General features: G+C 42.5%; 1 protein-coding gene across 3 annotated transcripts in view; it reads left to right on the top strand.

Annotated features, from left to right (window-relative positions):
• Window positions 1-16,915, top strand: part of LOC120751182 (1-phosphatidylinositol 4,5-bisphosphate phosphodiesterase beta-1) — a 335,996-nt gene that overhangs the window by 92,278 nt on the left and 226,803 nt on the right. For all 3 annotated transcript variants that reach the window (XM_040060651.1, XM_040060652.2, XM_040060653.2), the window contains exon 3: window positions 2,997-3,065. In XM_040060651.1, the coding sequence (XP_039916585.1) occupies window positions 2,997-3,065 (69 nt within the window). The remainder of the gene's footprint in view (window positions 1-2,996; window positions 3,066-16,915) is intronic.

Below are 16,915 nucleotides of genomic sequence, written 5' to 3'. Positions count from 1 at the left end.
GCCAGATCCTCAGCTGGTATAAATTGGTGTTATTATATTAAATTCAGATGGGCCTAATTACAAGTGCTCAAACAGACACTGAGGGTTGCACAATCCATCGCTTTTGTGAGTGTGTGCTCACCCATAAAAGTGAGATTGCACAATGCAGCCCTCTGAATGCATCTCTGTCTCAGCTGCTAATTGAAAACAAATGTGGTAGGATTAATAATTCACTGCTCCGGAATTTTTGTATTATGAATGATTGGATGGATCTACCATTTGCATTAAGAGATACTACTCTGCTGCAGGATTAAGTCCCAGCAGCAATGACTGGAGGTCCCTAAACAGGGAGAAGTTGAAGAGGGTTTGGATTTTTTTCTTTCGCTCCCAGGTGCTATGACCTGCAACACAGAGTGCATTTTTCCAAGCCTGGATGGAGGAAGTCATTAACAAAGCTTCCATTTATTTAGGTGGAAGAGGGCTTGGGCTGTTTTGCTGCACAGGAAATGGGACATTTCTTTGGCCACTGCTCAAGTGTGTTTTCCCTTTACAGAAATCCCCCTACGTTTTGCAATAGGGAAATAGGAAATTGCATTTCCTCTGACTTGCAAGGAAGTTGATCTCTGCCCTCTTAATTAGTTGTTTAAAAGATGAAAGCAACTGCCTGGGGTGAGGGAATTCCAGGAGGATTTTTTTGAACCAAAGTACCAAGAAATGGCCCATTATGAATTTTGATTTATCCAAGCCCCACTGAACGCTGCCTGCCAAGGCACTTTGATGGATGCATCTCATCTACTACTCTCATTTACTTAGATTAAATTACATTGTCAAATAGGGATATAAAAGATTCTGGAGACAGGATTACAAAACCCTGTGTTTTCCGCCAGAGAGGTAACAGGGCAGGAAGGCCATGAGGTGCATGTTGGGGGATCAGCCTTTCCTACAGCTCTGGAGCCATGTAGCCCCACAAAACTCCACTTTTCCCTTAGTCTTAGACTGCCCTTGCTAGTTCCTGGATCCTCAAGTGGTCACATTTTCTGCTCATGGCTTGGTGGCATGCAAGCAGCTTGAGAACAGTAGTCAAAACTCCAAACCAGCCTTATACCTGCTCATCCTCCTCAGTCTGGGAGGATGCAGACCTGGGCAGGGTTGTTCAGGTCCTTGGGAGTGTGCTGGTCCTTGCCTTTTCCTTTTTGTGTGTCTCTTCTTCATGTGTGTTATTCTGCTCAAAAGGGTGTTTTTGTGTTTGTGTTTCGGGAGGTCTAGTTGCACTTTCATAAGTGACTAAATTACTAATTCTGTTTGTTGTTCCTCTCTTTTTTTAAAAACCAAAATACCAGACAAATTTTTAAAAAAAGCTTTTGAAATTCACTCTGTGTGGCTCAGAATCTCTGTGTAAGATCCATTTTTCTTCAGCATATTTAATTTCCCGCATGTGTTTGCTGTTAAGGCCTTTATTTTTAATGCTTGTTAGTCCTTTCAGTTGGGGAAATCTGATTTCTATGGCATGATCTGGATGTGCCTGGAGCTTCTGCGGAACATCTCACTGTGGGCTTGAGACCACTTTGAGGTGTGGGTGTTATTTGGTGCTGTAAATATAACTCCTGTTTCCCACCTGAGTTCTTGCTCTGAGTGTGATAAACCCGTATGTAGCTCTGCCATATTCCATTGTTTTCATTCCTGCCAGGATCTTAGTGGTGACATGGATTAACTGAAAAGGACTCAAAGCCCTCCATGTGCTTAATTGTAAATTGTTTTTATATAAAGTTGTACCTGCGTTGTCAGAAGAGTGCTTGTGCCCATATGCCCTGAGTATTGATGGAGTTTGGGTTATATTTCCACCTTTTATCACCCTGCCAATGCTTCTTTCTAACCTCTGTAAGTTTTGATACCCTTGTCCTCTTTCAGACAAGTGAGAGCATTTGAAAGTGTAAGTTTCCTCTAAATAGGCTCCATGAAGAGAGGGAAAATTGCTCATAGAGTTTAGCAAGTACTAGAAAAGAAGGTAATTAGGATTGCTGGGGGGGACAGAGGGAAATATGAATGTATAGTCACATGAAAATTTGTTGGTAGAGTTTCTCTTAGTAGAAGACAAAGATCTGCAAGAGCTGAGCCAGGGGTGGGTTCCTTAAAATGGAAACCAAATCAGGATCCCAAGTAACCCTTGGCAAAATAACGTGTCCATCAATGTATTTTTTTCTTTTCTCCTTGGAATTGAAAAGAAAAGGAGTAGTGTCTTTGTCCAGCACAAAGATTTCAAGTGCCCTGCACAGCATTTGTGGTTACTACTCTGGAAGGCTGAAATGCTTGGATGTGGTGTGTCTCTCCATGCAGTGTGGTCATGCTCCTGCTGGAGTATTGCACATTGCTGCTAGCAGCTGGGAATCACACTGCTGCAGCACCCATCCTTCATCCAAATGCCCAAATCAGGGAGAGGGGATTCTTCATGTTACTTGTGTGTAGGGGAGGGCAAGAATTGGCTGTCATGCTGTGGCAGCTTCGCTGTATAACCCATAACTCAAGAGTAGCACACAAGCTGTGAAATGCCTGTCAAAAAGTGCATGTTTTTTACTGAGCAGCAGTAAAAAATTGTTGAATCTTGTTATCATTATAGATATAACACTTCTTGGGGTTTATGGGCACTTTTCAAAGTGCCCTGGCAATAATAAAGCAGGTTTTCTATTGCAGAGGCAGGGTTTTGTGTTTGTGACATTGCCTTTTGTCACACTGCGACAAGCATCAAAATGCTAGAATTGTATTAAAAGGATTAAAGCAAAAGCACAGCAGCTGCTATTTAGCCATCCAGGAAATCAGCTTGACTCTTATGGCTTCTATATAATCTGTATATCCTAGGAGAACTGCACAGGATTGGTGTTGGAATTGCCTGGGTGCACCTGAGCTCTCCTAGAAGCTGATCTCAGTTTGGACGAACAGATGTGGGAAGTGGGACGCTGATAATGCAACAAGGCTGCTTGAATAATGTAATAATTACTTGTGCTGTAATTTTTTTCTTCTAGGAGACTGAGCTGCTGGATATCAGCCTTGTCAAAGATGCCAGATGCGGAAAACATGCCAGAGCTCCCAAGGTAGGAATTCTTGCTGTGCACTTCCCTGTTACATTGGTGACCTAGATAAAAAAGAACTGGAATTATGTGCAAGAATTGCAAAGAAGAAAACAAGTTCCCTCAGCTAAAAAGAAGTATTTTGCTTTTTCTTGGTTTCCGTTTCTGTTGACAAGTGTTGGGATTGTTGAGTTGTTGTCTTTGGATTCTGTACGTAAAATCCGTCTGGAAGCTCTGCTGGCAGCGCAGGAGCAAAAATCCTGGTTTGTCAAGGTACACTTACACAAGTTCTTGGCTTCCCTGATGGCAGGGAGCTGATATTTGTTTGAATCCATGTTGTATTTTGTGCTGATTTTCCTCTTTCAGTGCCTCCTGAGGCCAAGGAGGAGGATTTTAGGGGTTTTTTAAACTGCTATCAGAGAGGTCGGGATATCAGCTCCCTTTGGGTTTGCCCTGATGTATTTTGCACTCATTTACAGTCTCTACACACAGTAGGCTGTAGATAAAAGTTCCCTCTGGTGTTTTTGTTTGGGCAGATGCAGCACATCAGAGGAAAAACCCAAGCATTTAGCTCCACAAGCAAGAGAGCGCCTCAGGGAATCCCAGGAGTGATAGGAAAAAGTGAAATCTCCCCAGGGGCTGGAAAGTTTGGCCTTGGTGCTGCTTAGCCCTGGTTGAACAGACCAAAGGAATGTTTCTCCTATTCTCATCTTGGGGGAGGAATATTCCTGTGTCTGGATGATCTCTCTCCCTTGCAGCACTGGGCACAGGCACGGTTCTTCAGCCCCCCCGAGGGCAATTAGGAATGGAAAAGGTTGTTTTTCTGTGCCAGGAAGCAGTTGTAGTTATCTCTGAACAGATTATTCATATTTGGTTTTCAAAGCTCTCCATGTAGTGTTGGCAGCATTTTAAAGGCTGAGTTATAATTGAAATGCAATAGAAGTATTTTATGACATCCACATTAATACCAAATGAGTTCACCATGATTAATGGTTCTATGATGAATAGCAATAAAGTATTAACAATGTCTAGAACATTATTTTAAAATGCTACCCGCTTTACAGAGGACATTCACATTCTAACAAAATGTTTTTAGCTAAAATTTATGCAGAGCTATTGCCTTGGTGACTTTTATTTATTGGGTTACATAAAGGCTGGTTTTGTTAGAGCACGTTACGGATTTGACAGCGGTGGCATTAAACGAAGGGTAGGAGCAAATCCCGGCCCTCAGGTTGGTGAAATGCACCACCTGTGTCATTGAGCTTGCTTTTTGTCAGTGATTTGTGCGTGGGCAGCGGCTCCACAGCACCTGGGCTGGCTGTTGATGGCATCTTGTGGCTGGGGTGGAATACAAGGCTGCTTTTGGGGCCGCTGGTGGCGGCTGTGCTGGGATCCGCGGTGCGGGGCTGAGCAGAGGTGCGTCGGCTGCAGGTGAGCGCCGTTACAGAGCCCTGTGTGTGCCTCTCCCACAGAGGAGCTTGGCTTGGCTCCAAGTCAGCTGGGATTGCACAGAGGTTTCCAGTAAAACTGGTGGGATTTTTGGCTGAAGAGAGAGCGCAGGGAATGGAGGATACTCACCAAAGCTTTTCAGGGGGTCTTTTCCACAGCTCTGCTTCCAGGTGGGAGCACCCACTTTTACTGTAAACCAAGAGATTGAGGTGATTTTCTCTACATCCACCCACCACTCCTTCTGCCAATGGTTTTGTACAATTTTTTATATTATGGGACTTCTGCCAGTTTATGCAAATTTTTTACTCTATTTTCAGAATTCTAAGAGTAGATTTCACCCATGGGTTGTCATTACAAACTTAATGGGAATCTTTAAACCTCATTTGGTATATTTCTGATCTACTGCTGCTTTTTGATAGAAAGAATTGTCTTTTTTTAATAAGCCTTGACTTCCTCATGAAATAAAAAAGAGTAATTCCTTTTTTATTTTTATGGTAAGCCAAGTTTCAGTAGCTTCACCCACATTAAGCTACCAGAATGTGTGAGGTGTGCTGCTACACAAGGCCACCAGCAAGAAATGATTTTAGAGGGCTGTAGGCAGTCCTGGTTTCCAAAACTCAGTCTGTTCTCATGTGGCATTCAGTACACTGCCATGAGTATTCTTCATTTCTGAAAAAGGACTGAGAAGCACAAAGGGTTTTACCATTTCTCTTTTTTTGGTTGATGTTCAGTTTTCATAGTATTTTTCCATTAAGTACAGTCCCATATATTTTGTGATTGTCCTTGCACGGTTTTTGCATCTTCCTGGGTTTCTCATCCAGCTGCTCTGGTTGCTTTCTCCATTCCCTTAATGTGTAGCCTCAAAAGTTCCCTTGAAGGCACAGAAGTGCAGCTCACACCCTGCAGTCGTCACATTAATGTAGCACAAGCAGCGAGCTGAGAACACATTTTTGGGCACTGTAATGAATCTGTGGCTGCCCCTGAGCAGTGCTGCTGCCATAAGGGCAGGAACTTGGGTTTCTAATGATGTAGAAGGGAGTTTTTAGTGGGTACCAAAGCACTTGATGCTTGGGAGATGAAAAGCAGTCTACTGAAATGACCCTGAGATCCTGAGAAGCTCCAGCATCGCTTTCTTTTTGCACATTGTCAGGGATGGCTCCTTCTGTCTTCAGCTGCTATTTTCAGAAATGGTAGCAGAGTTTTCCATCTCAGTGCAATATACGTGCAAAGGCTGATTCCTTGGTGGAAAGGCAAAATCTCAGGCAGCACAGAGCGCTGCAGCAGAGCTCTACTTGAGAAGAAAAATGAAAGTCGTGTTCTGAAGGGAACAAGAAAAGACACATTAATTGTGTGTGTTAGGAAAGAGTGCCTCCATTCAAAGTAAAATGCAACTGATAAAGAAGTGAGGGAATTATAAAGTGATTATCAGGACTTTGCTTTTTTAGTTTGTATTAGAATCAGGTAGGAAAGAAAATGAGGGGAATTTTGGGAACAGGATAAAATTGTTAATTGTGATGAAGCAATGTTTTATTTCCCTTTATTTTGTATATTACCTGGTAATAATCTCTCAAGCTTTGGTTTTGTGTGCAGACTGAGACATCTTTTCCCTTGGAAAGTTCAGTGACGAGGTCTGCAAAATAAAATAACACGAAATACGCTTTTTGTATAAGGGGGTATAGGAATATCTGTGAATATTCACATGCCTTTTGGAGATAATGGAAGTACCTCTCAAAAGAGTGTCCGTGCTCTTTAAAGGGAGCCGTAGCTAAAAATGTCAAGTAAGCACTGAGAGATGAATGGTCAGGTGGTGAGAATTTGGCAGCTGCAAACGTGCTCACAGGACTAGGGAAGTCACACTTTTTACCATCTTGTATTTACTTTAGCCAATAACAGTTTCTATGGAAACTAAAATCTTAAGCAACTACGTGTGTTTTTACTAGCGAGAAGAAATATCAGGATTAGTTGACAGGGAGAAGGAAATAACCCCATGGTAAATGCTCATATTGAAAACTTTTGATGCATTTGATCAGGCTGTTTTCCCTCAGCATCCTGTTTTCCCTCATAAATCATTCAGCAGGAAATGAATTTCTTTAAATAACATATACTGTGAAACCTGTAGGAGATGAAATGATGAATGATAGAATCATTCTCATGCCAAGATGTGTTTAGAGAGTAATCCCCAATTTTAAAAAATCTCGTGGCTCCCCCGCCCCAAGTTTTCTCACTTTAACAAGCAAGCTCTACAGAGAAAAATAATTTAGATGTTTGAATGTCAGAAATTTGCCAAGACCCCAAGTACTATTTTAATACCAGCACCAGCTTCTCTGTATCTGGTGGCTTTTTTTTAAATACTCGAGTGAGGTGGTTTTGGACCTATCTGTTGTAATCCAAAAGCTGCCGTGGAAGGTTTGCTGGCTTCTAACACATCTATAGAGGAAAAGCAGCATTTCCTGAACTAGGTGGGCTCAGGAACTAAAAGGAAAGCCTAGCAAGGAAGGTCTAAGGAAAGTCTGCAGCGCTGCCTTCTGTTGCTCTGCCCATCTCAAACGCTGCTGTTGCTGTTATTTTTGTCTGCTGATAAAAATGCACGCTGCTTTCCCTTCAACAACCTTGGTGCTAAATTAGAAAATGTAAATTATGCCCAAGCAACGTTCTATTTCTGCCAAAAAGAAATAAAAATGGAATGTGCGCGCAGCTCACCTTCTTCTCACTCACCTTGGGGAAAACAGCGACAGCCACAAACATCCGCCCCAAACGTGTTTGTTCTTTTATGTAACATCTTTTTTTCTCTTCGTAATAATGATTGAATTCTGTAAACACTCTCTCTAGGTTGAGTTTTACTTTTTTAAGGAAAGTTAAGATGAATTTCTTTGTGTGGTATTTGGCCAGTGCTCAGGCAGAAATGAATTTTTTTTGAATGCTGCCAGGAGTGTGGGAGCTGGGAGTGAGGGGGCATTTCCTTGGACCCTCCACTGGCCCAGACTGGTGACTTTATTCACAACCTGTAATGCTTGGGAAACTGGGACCTTTTCAGCAGCATGTCACTCGCTGTGTAACTTAGCTCTGTCTGGACAGCTTGTTGAAATCGCTACTTACTAACAGTCAGGGCATGGCAGAAAGCACAGGGTTTTTTCCAAGGCTTTCACTATGAATCATTGCCAGAAAGATTTAATTTTTTTTTTTTTTCCCCTCTGCTTGCTGACTGTTTCAGTTAGATTTCTGAGCTGGTTGGTTTTATACTTTCCTTTGTCATGTTTATGAAGCCTACATCTTCTTGTTTGCCAAAGTTTGCAGTGCAAAGCCTGTAATAAGAAATTCCATATTTTAAGAAGCACAGAGGCATCTGTGATGTTACAACTTGACATTCAAATTTTAAAAGGTAGGCACTGCTCAATTTAATAGGTGATATTTGAGTTCCTGAAAACACCAGAAATTCCTGGTAAAGCTGTGCTTTGGATGCTGCTGCTGCTGCTTTTGAGTAAACTTGTGTAAATCCATGCTTTATATTTCATTCAAATTTTAAAAGGTAGGCACTGCTCAATTTAATAGGTGATATTTGAGTTCCTGAAAACACCAGAAATTCTTGGTAAAGCTGTGCTTTGGATGCTGCTGCTGCTTTTGAGTAAACTTGTGTACATCCATGCTTTATATTTTTTTCCTTTGCCCCTTTTGGTATGACCAGTGTGGTGCCAGGTAATCCAGGACAGGGATGTCTTATTCGTGCTTTCACAGCTAATGATGTTAATGAGCTGAGGCTACAGCTGTCACAAACCCCCATGGCCTGTCACTTGAGATAAACCTCACCTGAATCTGACAAATGGCTTTTTTGCAGTGGCTGGCACAAAATTTAAAAATCGGTGGGCTGACAATGTTATTTTGGAGGCACTCTTAACGATGCTAAGATGTTGATGCTGCATTATCAATTTCCAATATATTCTGTTTGTTAGCTTGCTGGTCCACATGTTACCTTTTGACTTGCACCAAGATCACAAAGTCTTGGGAAAGCACAGCCCTAGTGCAATACTAATACAAAAGCTAATTAATAAAAATAAGAATGCTTCATTTAGCCTGTCATGAACACTCAGCCTAGAAAGAAGTTCAAAGTTTTTCACTGGAAAATGTAAAGGTACTCAATAAATGAACCGTGCTAGTCTTTCCTTCGGAGCCATAATCTCCATCTAGAAATATTTCATAAATATTAATGCACATATTTGAGCAGTAGTGCGGAGAGGTCTGATGGTAGCGCAATACCCCCAAGCTTCAAATGTGGGATCAACAGGCTTAAGTGAAAATGTCACAGCAGATGCATCTTTCTGCAACTGTTTAGAAAATGATTAAAATTTTCCTGGTTTATTGGAATCCAGCTTGGTGATTTGTCATTACATCCCATAGCTTGTAAACAGCCCTTTGGAAAAGCTGTCAGGTTTTAATTAGTTGCCAAGGTTTGATATGCTCGTTATCATCCGCATATAAATGGGGATTTGAGGGATCTCCTGCTGGAGCTGTGTGGCTTTTTGGTCTGTGTGTGTCCCAAGGCTTGGCTGTGCCACTGGGACCTCGTAGGGACACTGGTGTCCTGTAAAGAGACCTCAACCAATATTACTGGGAAACACTTTATTAGGAATATGAGAGCAGGACTTAAAATTCAGCTACAGGTAAGGGGGTGAATGGGAGCAAATGAAAATAGCCAGGGGCCCATGTGAGCTACAAAGCAGCAGAAAACTATGGATTACCAGTATATTCATGTTCAATTGATGGTAGCGTTTTTCCAAAGCATCAAGCAGAAAGGAGACTTGTTTCTTTTGCTTTCTCTGCTGTGGATGTGCAAGAAGGTGGGCAAGTGCATCCAAATATCTGTCTGAGGCTTTTAATACAGTAGCTTATTTCTGAAACAAACTAAAGCTCCCTTCCTATTTAATTATATGTAGGATTATGCTGCCAAGTAAGACTTACAAATGCTTCATTTTTAAATAAGTCCTGGGCAGTATTTGTGTGGTGATAACAAAAAACTTTACAGCTGTATTGAGTGTGAGTTGCCTGTCTGTGGCTTACTCAGCTCTGTCACCTCACAAATTAATCCCAGTTAAATAAACAAAATTATCAGCTGTTGCCACTGAGGAGTTCAGACACTCTGCCACTCCTGGGCTGTTAATGAGCATCCACAGTGGTGTTCCTGCAAAATGGATGGCACAGGGAAGCAAAATGGTTTTTTGTAGACCAGAGCTACAAGAACGTTTTCTGAGGGCCAAAAGTTGGCTTAACGCGTTTTCCAACCCTTTGTGATTCACTGAACAAAGTGCAGTGAATTCCTGATGAAGACTGCTGCGTGTTAAGACTGACACACAGCCACACGTGGTTTGGGAAGGTTTTTCTCAGAGTGGAGGGCATTGTGGATTGAGTTTTCACAAGGAAAAGCATTTCCACAGCTACCAGCTGGAGGAGAAGTTGCACAGCTGCTCCTTGGTGTGGCTATCTGCACTAACATTGCACAGAGACAGAATTAGGAGCGATTTTCTGCATCTGGATCTTCTTTCATGTGGTTAATGTCATTGGGACTGTTCAATACCCCTCATAATTTGGCTTTAGATGGCAAAAGTCAGGTCTTTGGTGAGAAGGTTGACCTGCAGAGAAATCTTGTTTGTGAATGTACATATATGTGATTCTTGGTGAACAGAAACCATTTTAGGGGCTGAGTAAGAAAGCAGGTGAATTAAATGTTTCCCAAACTTTGCCATTCTTGAGTATGAGCTTGCCTTCATACTCCTCAAGTGTAGGTTGAATTATTAATCAGCCTGAAATGTGAAGAATTTTACAGCAATACAGAATGTATCAGAGCAGGTGCACAAAGGGACGATTCCGTGCTGATCCTACGCTGAGGTTCAGGTAGCTCTCGATTTCGTTGGCACCACAGTCCTGAATTGCCAAACAACACAGAAAAAAACCTGAGTGTGCATCTAAAGTGCAGCAATGTGTTAAAATGCAGGTTTGCCCTTTTAAAGGCATGGTCTGTATGGTTTGAGTTTCTGAGTTACTGTTTATCTGGAGCAATTTAGATAAAGCACAAACGCCTTCCTTTGGAGAAGAAATCCCCCTTGGCTGGAGGTTCTTGGGGAGTTCCTGGCTGTGATACTTTGCAGTATCCAGTTTCTTTGTTGTCTTTTGAAATCAGAGTGAACTCAGAAGTGTGATTTAGAATCAGGCCTAGATGGAAGCTGCCATTTCCCCATCCTGTTGTGCGCTCATGTCTGGGGCTCATTCCCATCAAGGGAGACTGGTTTCCACATACCAGACTTCCAATGATGCTGAATTACCGTAACACGTGTTAAAAGAACATCTCTCTTCCATATTATTTCCAGGAGGAATCCTGAAACAAGTGTCAGTATAACTTGCAAATAGTAATACATCATGAGCTTGTTTGAATTCATGAAAGTTATGTCCAGTCTTGGTGCTAGGTCAGTGTTCAACATAGTCTACTGCAACTGGTAAATAATTGGATTTTAAAAAAAATAGTTCAGAGGAAATGAGATGTTTCTGTTGTGTTGAAACACAGAGAAATCATTATTGACTCAGTCATCTTTATAAGAAATTACTGTGATGGAAGGTTCTGGTAGTTCAGGGGAGCTGTGCTGATGGTGGGTCTGACTTGCTACGCATCCCATGCTTATTTTCCCTTTTCTGAAACACTTCCAATATTGATAATGCCATAACTGAAGTTACACAAAGATTATTTTTGTTCTTTTTGCTGCTCGGAGTTAACCTCCTTCCTCTGAGATTAATGAAACACATTTAAAATAATTTATATGAGGAATTGTGTGCTGTAGTTGGGAATGTTTAATGTAAATGACTTCAAAATGCTGTTTGCTAATGAAGTGGCAGAAGCAGAACAGCCGTGCTAGGTAAGGTCATGGTATAAAGGGGAAACATTAATCTTGGAAATAATGGTTGTGATTTGCATGCTGTTAACATGCTTTAAAAAAGGACAAAACTGAATTCAGATAAATGAAAGGGGGTGTGTGAACGGTTATCCTCATGTTGAGACAAATAGAAGTTGTTGATGTGGGTGGGAATGGTGGACAGAGCTGTGGGAGCAGGGCAGGGGAACTCTGCCTGGGCTGTGGCAAGAGAGCCAGATTCCCTTCAGAGGGTTAAAGATCAAAGCCAGCACAGGAAGGTTTTCTGTTGCACATGTTTGGTAAATAAATCTAAACCACCAGATGATTATTTGGCAGTCTGAGAGGGAATGCTGATTTAGCCATCCCAGTTAGCCCAGTTTTGCTGAGTTGTGCCTTGATGAGGACAAAGATCCCTTTCTGCCCTTGCTCCCGGAGCTGGCTCCAGGGATCTACCCACGCTGCTGCTTCCGTGCCCAGAAACCTTGAGCTGCAGCCCAACAGTTTCCTCCTTCCTTCTCTGTGTTTTCACACCCTTCAGACCACTCTGATTTTGTAGGAGAGGACGTCACCTTCTGCTGAAATATTTATATGTCTGGTTAGAGCAGTGGTAAAGTGTTTCTTTACAGCCATGGGCTGTCGCTACCAGGGTAAGGGGCAGGAGGAAGGGCAGGACAGGAGCTTGTTTGCATCTCGTGGTGTGTGTTTTACAGGTATGAACTTTTTCAGAATTGCTGCAGAGCTTTGGGTTTGCTTGGTTTTGGCTGAAAGAAGCTCTTTTGGAGTTGCTTTCATATCATCCTTCAGAGTTTTTGTGCAGAGCAGCCCAAGGCTCTGAGGTGCTTTGGGAGCTGAGGCTGCTGATGCTGTAGAGTTTGAATGTGATGAAATTGTGCCCAAGGACAATTTGGATGGACCTCTGAGCAACCTGGTCTAGTGGAAGGATGTCCCTGCCCATGCCAGGGGGGTTGGAATAACACAGCCTTTAAGGCTCCTTCCAGCCCGAACCATTCTACAATTCTCTGATGTCCTTGGGTGCAACTTCTCAGACCTGATGTGTTAATCATTGCACCATGTTTGTCCCGGTACTGAAAAGTGGCAGCACTTCTGTATGTTTCAAAGGAACTGTTGCTGCTGTGAATTCTTGTAGGCAACACTGAATATGATCTAGCTCCTTTTTAAGTCACTTGTAAGTTCGTGTCAGTATTTCAGTTGTGGGAAGCGATTTTTTTCAAGGATTTTTTTTTTTTTTTCCATCTTGCTGGAGTCAGGAGAGTTTCAAATGGTGGGAGGAGAAGTGGAATTATTTAACTGTTGCTTACATAATAAAGGAGAATTTGAAAGCTGTGCTTAGGTCTCCTCATATTTTGATGATGCTTGGCTTTTCCTTTTGGTTTATATTTAAAGTGTTCTCTGAAAGCATAATCACTTGATATTGCTAATTTAAATGTTTGCATGTGACACTTGCAAATTATGTAATTAAAAGGAGCCCTTTACTGGTGTTTTTAGGAATCAGATACCAGCTTGATTGAGAGCATTTAAATGTCCACGTGTTTGAAAGGGAGACACTGTTCTATTTTGACTGAAAACTTCTTTGGGCAAATTATGAGTGCCAAGGTAAAACTTATCAGGCTGTAAACAAATGTTACGCAATCTCTGTTAGCTTTCTGCCATCTGGCAAAACCCAGCAATTCTCAGACAGTCTTGTGCTCCTCACAGCAGTGCTGAGCTTGGCAACGTGGGAAAAGCTGCCCACAGCTGGCAGTGGGGCCAGGGGAGGAGAAGGTGTGCTGGAGGAGCCACAAGTTCTTGTCCTCTGTCTCTGTGTGGACCAAAACAAACCCTTATGCTCATAGGGGGTGGGGATGTGAGGTTCCCTCCCCCCTCCCAGACCAGGTGCCTGGTGCTGGCACTGTGGGTGCCTCCCTGTGGCTTTAGAAAATTTCATATTTGTGAACATTTGGAATTACTTCAGATTATCGGTTCAATAGCTTTAAGCAAACTGAAGAGCTTGTGCCGTTGCACAACAGAGAGCGCTAACGTGAGCAGCCCTAGTGCTCCCTAGGTTTGCTCAGTCCCGTTTGAGATTCTGTAATAGCCAGTATCCACTGTGAACTCCCTCCCTGATGGAAGAGGGAATTATCGGAGCTGGGATTGCTCATCTCATGGAGAGGAAGTGGATTCCTGCCCTGACTGCGGAGCCTGATTCATCAAGGCACTTGGCATACGTTCCAGAAGCCTCGTAGGAAGAAACCCTGCGATGACCAAGTATTTGTTTAGCACATCCAGGAAAGGTGTGATCCCAGGATAAGAGAACGGGGAGACAAAGTGTTGTTTAAAGAGAATTCTATATTAAGTAGCCCAGAATTAAGATGAGTGATGAGAATGTAGAAGTGCTGTCAACAGCTTTCCCCTGAGTAGGAATTGTGCCTGTTAGTCATGCAGTTTATCCTGATGGTAAATTCAAAACTATTTGCAGGATTATTTAGAGTATGAGGGGAAAAAAAACATTTTCCTTTACTCTTTGAGCCATGTCAAATGTGATATAAAGCTATTTGATCTACAGTTATTTCAATTGCAGTTGAATATTAGAGGCATACTTAGAATTCTAATGTGCTTATAAACCACAGAAAAAGATGAGGAGAGATGTTTTTATTTGCATGAAAATGGTGAACTCCTGATGCTGTTGCAGATGGGTGTTGTTCTTTGGTGTGCATTGTCTGTTGCCCCTGGGAGTACAGAATTGAATTGCATGAATACATAGTCCAATCTGGCCAGACGAATGTGGCGCAGTTGCTCTACCTGCTGCAAATCAGAGAACTGGAGATTAAAAAAAGAAAGTTAAATACTTGTTTTTCTCTGTTTTTCTGTATGGGATTATGCTTGAGAATTGCAAGGGCCACCTTGCAAGTGTTAATACGGGCTCTGTGGTCTCAGCAGCACGGACACAAAATAAAAAAGCTGATGGCACACAGCAAAAGCCCTCCTCGGAACCCATGTGGCCAGTTCTGCAGGGAGAGAGCTGAGGAGTGGATTTCATCCTCCCTTGCACCATGGAGACAGCTGTTTACACAACCAAGCCGTTTTAGAGTAGTGTTTGTCACAGGCTTTAAACCCAGAGCTTATTTACATCAATTGCTGCAAATCAGAACACTTGGGCAAAGCCAAAATCTATTTATAGGGCACTTATCAGTAGGTCACGTGTTTTCCAGTTGCCTTGATGGTGGAGTGAGCCCACCCCCCAGTGAAATAAAGAAATGCTTTTCTAGCTGGGCCTATGAGCAGAGGCAGCAGAAACACAAGACTGTGTGCTGCCTTCAGTTCTTCGCTCTCCCATTAGTGGATGATTGCAGTTTGTGGGGGATGGATTGATTTTGTTTGGGTTTTGGGATGTAGAAGGCTTAGAAATGTCTCCATGAAATGAAAAGGCAATCAACAAGCAAATCACCAAAGGAAAGGGGGGGGGGGGGGGGGGGGGGGGAAAAAGCTGTATTTCAGTTATTTATTCTTGAGATGTGCAGCAGGGTTCTTTAAAATTCCCATCACCCAGAGGGAGGTGATTGGCTTCCTTTTAATTTTGCCTCAGATAATAAAATCTTAGCTTGAAAAACCAACTTGAGTGGGCTCTGCTTATCCAGCATCTCTCTTTACCAAGTTGCTCTCAATACTGATTAGTGGATATAACAAATAAAAACCTCAGCACTGCAGAAAATTGGGGTGGCTGGTCAAGTCCTGTGTGTGTAAGAGAAAATAATGTGCAGGCTCAGAAAAGAAACACTAATGTTTGAAACCATGGCTGGGGAAGAAATGTGATGGCTTATTGTGTTCGAAGAGACGCAGGGATGAGTGATGTGGGCAGGAGCTGGCTCTGGGTTTAAATTCTTCTGCACACCCTGGGCTGGGAGGGCACAGTTTAGTCTGGGCACACAGAGCAGAGCCAGGCTGCTTCATTCAGCTGGGTTGGTTTGGTTTTCCGCATAATTTGGTGGGTGTGTTCTGAGTTCTTTCTTTGTATTTCTGCATTGGGAGGTTCATTAGAAGTTGCATTTTAATAAATGTAGAATAAATTTTATTTCTTAAGCGTCAGGATGGAACGAGACAAAAACAATTCCGATGAGCTTTTTTAGCAGAGAGCATCACAAGGGAGACTTGGAGGAAAAATTCTGTGTAAATTAATATCTAGTCTAAAATTCAATGTTTTAGAAACAGTAGTTATTAATTTAATATTTTGCAAATATTTGTTGGTTTTCTCATTTTAGTTATTTGATATCAGTGGAAATCATCTACATTTTGCTAGACCAGAGACAGATTTCTATTAAAACAAATAGATGCTTTTAAATTAAAAAAAAAAAAACCCACAGAATGGATATGGTTGGAAGGGACCACAGTGGGTCATCTGAGCCAAGCACAATCTTTTCTATTTCTAACTTGAAATCAGTTTCTATTCATTGTTTACAGATATATTGCAGATAGGAGTGCTGCTACAAAGCATGAACTATGCTGTTAAAAATAGACTTCTTCAGAAATGTGGGAAATGGTTTTGTCTGCTTTTTAATGTGCCTGTCATCTCTTAAAAGTGACTTTTTCTCCTGAAGAGAGGAGCTGGGTGGTGCTCACATGCCCTTGTCTGGTAGGAATGAAGTGTCAGCAGCTGACTGCAATTACATTGTCTTGGAGAGGCCACCACAGACCAGGCGGGGGCCATGAAACTGGAGTGACAGTCAGCCAGGGGAGGTGACACATGTGAAAATGGAGACCCCAAGGAGAGGGGCAGAGCTCTGAAATCACATTGAGATGCTGTGAGTTGGTGCCAGCCCCACAGCACTGCAAGCACTACCTCGGCCGTGGGGTCTCATCCCGTGCCAGGACGCGCTCCGTGACTGCAGGCACAGAGCACCAGGGAGCCCTCAGGGCCTGGGAAGCAGCAGAGATGTCTTCTCCAAATAGCATCTGGCAAAGCCTGGACAAGATGTGGGGGCAAAGAGCTCCTTGTGCAATCTTAGCAGCTGTTTGGTTTTTATTGGGAAACAGCTAAGCCAGGAAAAAGTCCAATAAGCAGCAATTAGTAATGCTGGTGCAGTTTGAGTGCATTGATGTATTTATTTTTCTACTCTTTCTACATCTGTATTTACTTAACTCCTAGCTGGAATCCAAACAATTGCTCCTTAGAAGGGAGCTGTGTGAAACACCTTCAGTTATGGAGTTCAGCTGATGCTGGATTATTTCAGAATCACAGGACCATTAAGGTTGGAGAAGAGCTCTGAGGTAATAGAGTCCAACCTGTGGCTGAACCTTCACCACGTCGAGCAGATCACTGTGTGCCACGTCCACTCATTCCTTGACCGGGGATGGTCACTCCATCACATCCCTTGGCAGTGCAAACCATGTTTAACAACCTTTTTCATGAAGAAATTCCTTGATGTCCAGCCTGAACCTCGTGTGGCTACACCCAACCCAGCAAAGCATTTTTACTTAGCGACATTTCATTTTTAGTGCATTTCTCACTTTTCTTTCAAAAAGGGTTCTTGGTAGTTG

Source organism: Hirundo rustica, chromosome 3, assembly GCF_015227805.2.
Source record: "Hirundo rustica isolate bHirRus1 chromosome 3, bHirRus1.pri.v3, whole genome shotgun sequence".
NCBI lineage: Eukaryota > Metazoa > Chordata > Aves > Passeriformes > Hirundinidae > Hirundo > Hirundo rustica.
The sequence above is the reverse complement of the archived record's forward strand: the minus strand, read 5'-3'. Positions and strand labels throughout refer to the sequence as shown.